Source organism: Arachis ipaensis, chromosome B3 (genome assembly GCF_059453495.1).
Source record: "Arachis ipaensis isolate K30076 ecotype BB chromosome B3, ASM5945349v1, whole genome shotgun sequence".
Lineage (NCBI taxonomy): Eukaryota > Viridiplantae > Streptophyta > Magnoliopsida > Fabales > Fabaceae > Arachis > Arachis ipaensis.
Window position 1 is genome coordinate 101,872,839 of NC_142438.1, and position 9,859 is coordinate 101,882,697.

A 9,859-nucleotide genomic window follows, 5' to 3' on the forward strand; every position below is an offset into this window, starting at 1 on the left:
TCTTTTAGCCACTATGAATGCTACTTCGAGTTGTGTACAATTCTGTTTATTTCAGGTAGCATTCGGATGGATTTGACGGAGTTTCTGTAGAAAAAGAGAAGAAAATGAATGATGCTGTCAACTCTGACCTCCTTGCACTCCAACAGGAATAACATGAGCTACAAAGGTCCAATTGACGCGGTTTCAGTGGCACTGGAAAGGCTAACTTCTAGAGCTTTCCAACGATATATAATAGTCTACACTTTCTTTGAATGACACACGGCCATGGTGGCACCTAACTTGGGATTTCCCAAGATAGGCGCCAGGATGAAGGAATACACATAATCAAGCGGCAATTGCAGCACCTAACTTGGGATTATCCAAGTTAGGCGCCAGCTCAAGAGGAAAGAGTGGTTCCCGCGTCTATAATAATGTTGGCAACGAAGATTTTATTAATTTTGATTAAAACTTTATTTTATTTACAAATAGAAAAAATATTATTTAGTTTTAGAAAGTATATTTTACATTAATTAGGATTAGATATAAAAGGAAAAAGAATCAGCCCTTCGGGCTCTTCTCTTTTCTCTTACTTCATTTCGCAATTTACATTTTTTGAGAATCTTTGTTTTTTCTCTGAACCATGAGTAACTAAACCTCCACTGTTAAGGTTAGGAGCTCTGTTTATTCTATGGATTAATACTATTACTTTTCTATTTTAATTTATGTATTGATTCCAATTTCAAGAATTGTTTTCGTTATTTATCTTATGAATTTGGGTGGAACGGAAGTATGACCCTTATTCTAATTGAGTTGTTGTAAAACTTGGAAAAGCTCTTTACCTGAACAACAGCTTGAAAACAAATTCTCCTAAATTACTAATTATCTGGTCTTAATGGGATACGTGACATATAATCCTCTTATATTTGGGTAATTAGGATTTTTGTGGCATATAAACTAGAATTAAACTTAACCCTCTAATCGGAATCAAGTTACCAAGGAATTGACGGTTGATGAAGGTTAGAGAAGACTAAAATGTTCTAAGGAATTAGGGTTTAGTCACATATAGTTTGCCATGAATTGAATCTTGCATGATTAAAATAGTTGGTAAGAAAAGTTAATCCGAAAAATAAATATCTCTAAAACCTTAACTATTTTCTCCCATATTCTTTACATAAATTAATTTCTTGCTTTCTGATTTTCTGAATTTACTGTTTGATGCAATTGAACTCTGATGAGCGGATAATTTATACCCTTTTGGCATTGTTTTTAATAGTTTTTAGTATGATTTAGTCATTTTTTATTATATTTTTATTAGTTTCTATTCAAAAATCACATTTTTATTAGTGATTTCAGATATTTTCTGGCTGAAATTGAGGGACCTGAGCAAAAATCTGATTCAGAGGCTGAAAAAGGACTGTAGATGTTGTTGGATTTTGACCTCCCTGCACTCGAAGTGGCTTTTCTGGGGCTACATAAGCCCAATTGGCACGCTCTTAATTGCATTGGAAAGTAGACATCTTGGGTTTCCAGCAATATATAATAGTCCATACTTTTCCCGATATTTGATGGCCCAAACTGGCGTTCAAAGTCAGCCTAAAATATCTTGGCATAAAACGCCCAAACTGGCAACAGAATTGGAGTTAAACGCCCAAACTGGCACCAAAACTGGCGTTTAACTCCAGAAACAACCTAAGCATGAAAAAGCTTCAATGCTCAGCCCAAGCACATACCAAGTGGACCCCGGAAGTGGATTTTTGCACTATCTGCACTTAGTTACTCATTTTCTGTAAACCCTTGTTACTAGCTTAATATAAAAACTACTTTTAGAGGTTTATTTTATATCTTTGGAATATCTTTTGATCACTTTGATCTTAGAGACCATTGTTCACGCATGGAGGCTGGCCTCACGGCCATGCCTAGACCTTTTTCACTTATGTATTTTCTACGGTGGAGTTTCTACACCCCATAGATTAAGGTGTGGAGCTCTGCTGTTCTTCATGAATTAATGCAATTACTACTATTTTCTATTCAATTCACGCCTGCTTCTTCTCCAAGATATACTCTCGTACTTAATTCAGTTAAGTCAGAATGAAGGCGTGACCTGTGATAATCACCCAATCTTCATTACTCGCTTAGCTAAGATCACGTGCCTGACAACCACAAAGCGATCTACACGATGTTCAACATAGTCATTGGACGACAGCTGGAGTATATTCTCTTGGGTTTCTGATCTAAGATTAGAACCTTTGTGGTATAGGCTAGAATTATTGGCAGCCATTCCTGGGATCCGGAAAGTCTAAACCTTGTTTGTGGTATTCTGAGTAGGATCTGGGAAGGGATGACTGTGACGAGCTTCAAACCTGCGAATGTGGGGCACAAGTGACAGTGTGCAAAAGGACAATGGTCTTATTCCGACGCTAGCGGGAACCGACAGATGATTAGCCGTGTGGTGACAGCGCATATGGATTTATTTTCATCCGAGAGGATCTTACAGCTTGCCATGGAAGGAGGTAACGCATGGTTGGAAGAAGGCAATAGGAAAGTAGAGGTTTAGAAGCAACAAAGCATCTCCATACGCTTATCTGAAATTCCCTCCAATGAATTACATAAGTATTTCTATCTTATTTTATGTTTTATTTATATTTTAATTATCAAAACCTCATAACCATTTGAATCCGCCTGACTGAGATTTAAAAGGATGACCATAGCTTGCTTCAAGCCGAAAATCTCCGTAGGATGGAGCCTTACTCACGTAAGGTTTATTACTTGGACAACCCAGTGCACTTCCTGGTTAGTTGTGCGGAGTTGTGAAAAAGAGTTGAGATTACAATCGTGTGTACCAAGATGTTGGCACCGTTGAGATCACAATTTTGTGCACCAAGTTTTTGACGCCATTGCCGAGGATTGTTCGAGTTTGGACAACTGACGGTTCATCTTGTTGCTCAGATTAGGTACTTTTATTTTATGTTTAAGATTTTTAATTTTTATTTATTTTCGAAAAATTTCGAAAAATAATAATAATAAATAAAATAAATAAATTATTCTATGTTCTTCAGAATTTTTAAGAATGAATTCTAGAGTTTCAGATGATATGTGAAGCCTGGCTGGCTGCTAAGCCATGTCTAATCTTTTGGACTGAGGTTTCCACTTATCTCCAGAAGAGCTTCTTTGGATTTCTCATCAATTTAGCTGTTGTATGTAATGCTCTGCTGAAGCTTGGCTGGCCATCTGGCCATGTCTAATCTTTTGGACCGAAGCTTTCACATAAAGCTTGGCTGGCTATTAAGCCATGTGTAAAATTTTGAACTGAAGCTTTAGACTAACATTACATGATTCCTAGAATTCTTATTAAAAATTTTGGATTACTTTATTTTCTTTTTCAAAAATAATTTTCAAAAAATCCAAAAAAAGGTTACAAAACCACAAAAACCAAAAATTTTATGTTTCTTGTTTGAGTCTAGTGTCAAATTTTAAGTTTGGTGTCAATTGCATCTTTTTAATTTTCTTTAAATTTTCGAAAAATACATGCATATAGTTCTTCATAATCTTCAAGTTGTTCTTGCATATTTTCCTTGTTTGATCTTTGCATTTTCTTGTTTGGTTTCTTTTCTTGTTTTTCATATGCATTCTTGAATTATTAGGGTCTATGTAACACCCTAACTACCAGAGCTCACACTTCCGGCTGCGCGACTCTGATAGCTCGGACATTACGACGACACTTATACTATTTAATACTAAAAATATGAGCCTGTTTAAAACTTTAAACCGCAATACCGCTCCCAAAAATACTTTCGTTCGATAACGTACATCCATAAATACCATACAACTTACAAAAACTCATAAAGAGTGCATCCACATATATACATACATATATATATAAGTAATATTACAAACATAATCCAATACAATTCCTATCCCTCTTACAGGTTATATCAAGATCAAGGCGAGGGTACAATAAACCATAACTAAAACAATACAGAGCATCACAACAACAATTAAATAAGCTCTTCGTAACTTCTGCGCCCATATCCTGAAAGGGGAAAAATGTAGGGAGGTGAGAACATCATCCTCGAAAGGGTTCTCAGTAGAGGGTTTTTGGGAATTACTGTAATAGGATACGTGAAGATAAACCGTACCAGTGATTAATAACCATCTTATGCCTCTTTTCAAAAACAACCGTTTACAATAAAAGAGAAATCTGAAATCCTTTTTCTGAAAGAAGAAACTGTTCATTTAAACAATATTCAAAAGCATTTCAGAAGGTTTATCTATGCTGAACCAAAATAGCTTTTCGTATTTTATTCCAAACCAGAAACACGAAACCAAAATCAACCATCGGTTCATATCATTCCAACCACGGCCCTAGGCCCAAACAATCCAACCATCAACCAATCACCACAATCCAACAAAGTCCCAGTAGCAAACACAAAAAGGAAGATGCAAGCACAAACAAACAGTTATTGCAAGTAGAACAATTAGCAATTAATCACATAGGCAAACCAAGTATGATATGCACACCCAAATAATGTCACATAGATGCATATGATGCATGCCTGTCCCTAATGGCTGATGATATCATCTGTCGGTTATAGAGCCAACCCGACAAGTCCTGGTAGCTAACCAATGGACTGTCCCTCTGTCGCGCATCCCCAACTCGAGTTATACTCATCATAAACTTGATCATAATCATGATCCATATCCATCACCTTCACTGGTGAATATTTACGGGGGCGAGCTCATCCGGGACTTTCACAGTGCCCGGCCACACTTACGACATAGGGTCAACAGAGTATCAAGTCTCAACCTGGAGCACGTGGTGGCTAGCCACTGCTACTACCCAGGGAAACTCGTATCTCAGATAGTGGAAGTGCAACATTCACATTTATCAATGATTCAGCATAAACATGCATTCAATCTCATCCATGGATCAACATCCATCTCAGCCATCCGGCTCACGGTTCAGTCCAGAACCAGCCAATATTCATATCATACACAGCCATTCCGGCTCACGGTTCAATCCAGAACCAACCAATATTTATAATCATACATAGCCATTCCGGCTCACAACAAAACAGCACTTCCACATTCAACATCATAAATTCATAAAATCGGCATTTAAGCCATAAATCACTTTTTCCCAAATCATTTCACTTGAAATAGAGTTTCAACTCTTTTTAGCCTTGACTTTGAAGATCTCATTTTCAAATCATCTCAGGCTCATAAGCCAAATTTACTCAAAGTGAGTTTCCTTTTTTAAGCAAAGCCACTTTCGGCATTCTCTTTCCAAAACTTCCAAAACCATAGAAAGTTAAAGATTCTTTTTGGGAACATTCAAAATCACCCATCCAACAATGGGATTTTATAACAAAAGTTTCTTGCCAGAGTCCCAAGTCTTTAGGGAAGGTCAACTTATATAAATTCCTTAAAATCCATTGAAACTTTTAAAATCATAGATTCCCGGTTCAAGTAAATAAAACTGAATTTATTATGAAACCGATCATACAAAATCACAAGTTCCAACCCGGTCCAAAAATCAACTCATTTGAAACGGAACCGGTTCATTTGAATCAAACCACTTTCAGGTTTCTTTTTGGAACCCATTTTTCTAACTCTTCCAAAATGCCTCAAACTTGATTACTCAATCAAAAGTCTAAATTCCTTTAAAATCACTAAAAGCTCCTTTTTATATTGAAATCAATATTAGAGTCTCATTCTTTCCTTCAGTGATTCAAACTGTACAAATAGTTCGTTTCTAAATAAGCTGAACTCAACGCATAAAGTTCATTAAATAAATTAAGCTTGAAAACATAAATATTCTCTTAATAAATCAATTAATACAATTTCTCAAATCCAACCCTTTTTAAATAACTTTACAAACAAGAGTAGGATTTTGTAGAAATTTCGGCAGCACCTCCCCTAAAACTTGGACTTTTGCCACCCGGTTCGGGTCCCAACTAAATCGATTCTCATTCCTTTTTAACAGCCCAAAACCAGAAATCAATTCAAAAGCAAGCTAAATCCAACAGTCGCCTCAGTGGCATATCTCAAGGAAACTATTTCAGAAATCAACTCAATATCAACCGGTTTAACTCATTTATAAAGCTTTAAAGAATCGGTTCGGCAATAAATCATTTATCAAAGCCAGAGCAATTAAAGCGACCCAGGCTGAATTTCAAGAGCATTCTATCTTTCACATCATCAAAATATTGACTCAATTCAAACCAATCCTCAACGGATTAAACTCATTTCAAATATTTAAAGAATCAACTTCAAACATTACATTTCACAAGCCACACTACAATTCAGCCAAACCAACATCCATAGTCATTCGAGTCAATCAATTGATACATAAGGCAGATACAATCACTAAGTACACAATATCTCACATCAGTACCCATATGTAATAATTCCAATAATAAACTATAGTTTTTGGAAAGCGCCCCTACCTCAAAACGCAAATTCCATAACTCAAAGGCATCACAGCGTCCTTTCTGCCTCGACCCGAAATCAACAATCAAAATCCCGACTACCAAAACCTCAGCTCCAAACCGTTTTCTCAGCAACCACAACGACTCTAATCGCAATATATAATAATAACCGAGATTAACTCTCATAACAACAAATGCTACAACTCCTCAACGTATAATAGAGCAGTAACTAGAGGGCTTTCAGATCGAAACGCTTACCGAACCAAAGGAACGGTTGAACCGAAGCAGCGGCGGTCTCCGAACCGGCTCGGCAGCAGCCCGGCAGTCAGCCCCAAGCAGCAGCGGCGATCTGAACCACACGCAGTGACAATGAAGTTCCAGGAAACTTAACAGAAGGAAAACTCAACTTAAAAGCCTTACCGCCAGTGGAGCTCGGTGGCGGCAGTGGCGTTCTCCGGCAACTCGGTACGGCGGCGCGGTTGACTTCTCTTCCGGGAGTGGCTGTAACGGAAACAGCATCTCCTCCTTCCGTTCACAATCCCAGCGGCAGCCACAGCGGTGGTTCTGGGCAGCTCTGGCGGCAGTGGGCTCCGGAAACTTGCAGAACCCCGAGGCAGAGGCAGACAGCAACTCCGGTGGTCTTCTCCAGTGACGACACCAGCCACCACGGGGACGGCGGCGGTGAGACCCCAACAGCGGCGAAACCCCATCTCCTCCTAGTCTCAGACGCGAGTTCTCCCTCTCCTCCACCCGTCATGCTTGACGGCGACCACTTTTTGCCCCTTTCAGAGGAGCGACGGCGGCGAGGCGCGAAGCAGCGCCCTTCCTCCTCTTCGTGGCGGCTCTATTGGCGACAGCAGCGCCGTTGGAGGACATGGGAGCAGCAGCGGTCAAGCAAGAACGCGATGAGGCTGAGGACGAATGGCGGTGACGAGGGCTGGACGCGATCTGGGCACGGCGGCGAGGTGACCGGCGACAGTAGCGCTGCTTGTCCCTCCCCTGTTCGTAGCTCTGCTCCATCTCCCCCTTTTTGCTTCTGATTCATTTCTTTCATGGAAAAGGGAAAGAAACCGTGGGGTGCTGCTGTTGCTGGATGAGGGAAACATTGTGGCTGCTGTGCATCGAATTGAAGAAAGGGGGGAAGAGGTCTGCTGAGTGTGGGAGAAAGGGGAAACCGGGTCGGGTACGGGTTACTGGGTTAGGGTTTCATTTTTTTAAAATTAGGGTTAGGGGCATTTTAGTAATTTCACATAAAAATAGGAATAATATGGTAATTGAAACCCAAATTAAATCCAACGCTAATTATATATAGAAAATACTATTTAATCATCAATTTTTACAAATTACTTTCAATAAAATGCCCAAATCAAATAATTAGGAGTAATATAATTAAATCCCTTATTTTCCAAAGTAGTAGTATTAATATTGAAAATATTACTTATTTAATTCATTTCATATGGAAATCCTTATTATTTCACAATTACCAAGTTTATACTCTGAATGTGGAAAATAATCCAATAATTATAAAATTGGATAATAATCATAGCTTATCTCAAATCCAATAAATCAAAACTTGCCTTAATTATCTTTAATAAAAATGATTTCCGAAATTAAGGCTATAAATAACTATATGATTTGAGACTTGATCATAATAAGACTTTTCAAAAGTTCTGGGTCTTACATCCTACCCACCTTATGAAAATTTTCGTCCTCGAAAATTGATACAAAACGAAAGAAATTTCATAACAGTTCACCCTTAACACATTTAAGGAAGAAGCAAAAATATCTCAACATATAAACATATATACGGTTTTCAAATACTTGGATGGTCGTATGCATAAAGATACAAAGGTAGGAGTATGGTTGCAAAGCAAACATTACAAGATAGGCTCAATGCCCAAGGTCATATGATCTCAAAGCTTTACAAAACTTGAGGTGCCAAAATAGGGTGCAAATCAAAATAGGCGTTCACAAAGTAAAGTGGTAATTAGTGTGGTAAGAGGCTGCAAGGAATGTTGGTATTTAAACAGCGGCATAACGTTCGCTGACAATTCTCGTTCCCACTTCAGAACTTCAACTTCCCAACTCCACCAATCATTTTACAACCTCATGACCAATCATAAGCCTAACAACCGCAAACCGTTCGCAAGGAACAAAACACCCACAACTCATAATGTTGCACACCTACCGCTTCGACTTCCGTATACACATATCACGTCTTAAAGAACTAACGCATCGCGTTGCTACGTCTACAAGTCGCACGTGATATCAAAACAATTCTCGAGTCTACTCAGAAGGATACAAGATTTAGAAATGAGAGATAAATGTCAACAATGATACTCATAGATTTGAGCGAGTGTATCCAATTCTAGATAAACAAGGATGCTCAAGCAATAAAGTTTGCTAGACATAATTCAATTGACAACTTCAAAGATAACCCTTAGATCAAAGAAGTTCAATAGGATCAACAAGAAGATAACCAGCGCATCAGCTTGAAACAAACTCAAACTGAGTCGATGAAGTATGAGGTTTACAAAAGAGAATATCTCAAACCCAAGGCAAAGCTCACAAAACTCAAGGGCATGATTAAAAATACTTCTGAATACATTGTTCTTAAAAGAATTGAAAACTTGCAGGAAAATCACCTCGCAGTCTAAACGAAAAGTTAAGCAACAAATGTCCTTCAAGAGAGTAACAAAAGCATAAATGTGGCTTTACTTCAATACAATTCCATGTTGAAGTAGATTTTGTAGAGTTCCAAAAACAAATGCACACAACTTTGGCTAAGAGCTAAAATATTTCCTCAAATATTTTAGAAAGATAATTAAATGCACAACTTAACCAAAAGCAGTTCATAAAAACTCGGAAATAATCAGATGCTTGTTCAAAATTCTCAAAATTTCATATTCAAACAAGCATGTATAACATTTATAGCAAGTACGAAAGAGGAAGTTAAACTCTTTTTAGAAAAGAAACTCCGAGATAAAAATTTGCTTACAATCTGGTAAGGAAATAAGTGGTGCGTTACAAACAAACCGGTTTCCACTAAATAAGGAAACTTTCCAAAACCTCACTTAAAATAGCACATGCCAAATTTTAAATTAACTTCGTCAAAATCGAACAATGGTTTCAATCTAAATCAAGCAACAGAAAATAAATTCCGTTTAAAACTTCTTACAAGAGAATTCAAAACTTCTTTAAAAAGTTCAAAACAAGACTCCCAAAAGTGTCCTTAAAATCACCATCTCAGAAGAACATTCAAGAAGTTTAAGATGTACTAAAAAGGAGTCAAGCCTTGCAAGAAAGGATCTTAAATTAGAGTAGTTCAAACAAGATCCACTAAGCATGAAATATCAAACAAGTTTTAAATTGATCCAAAAGAATACAAAAGTCATAGAAAAGACAACTCAATCATTTGTAATTTTTCAATGATAAATCTTTAACTAAAAACT

General features: G+C 37.6%; 1 protein-coding gene across 1 annotated transcript; it reads right to left on the reverse strand.

Moving 5' to 3' along the window:
- Positions 1 to 3,865: 3,865 nt before the first annotated feature.
- Positions 3,866 to 7,117, reverse strand: LOC148571824 (uncharacterized). Its single transcript, XM_088507488.1, has 3 exons — positions 6,828 to 7,117; positions 6,666 to 6,756; positions 3,866 to 4,009 (listed from the first exon to the last, which is right to left on the reverse strand). The coding sequence occupies exons 1-3, from the start codon at positions 7,115 to 7,117 to the stop codon at positions 3,866 to 3,868; spliced, it is 525 nt and encodes a 174-aa protein (XP_088363614.1).
- Positions 7,118 to 9,859: the final 2,742 nt, after the last annotated feature.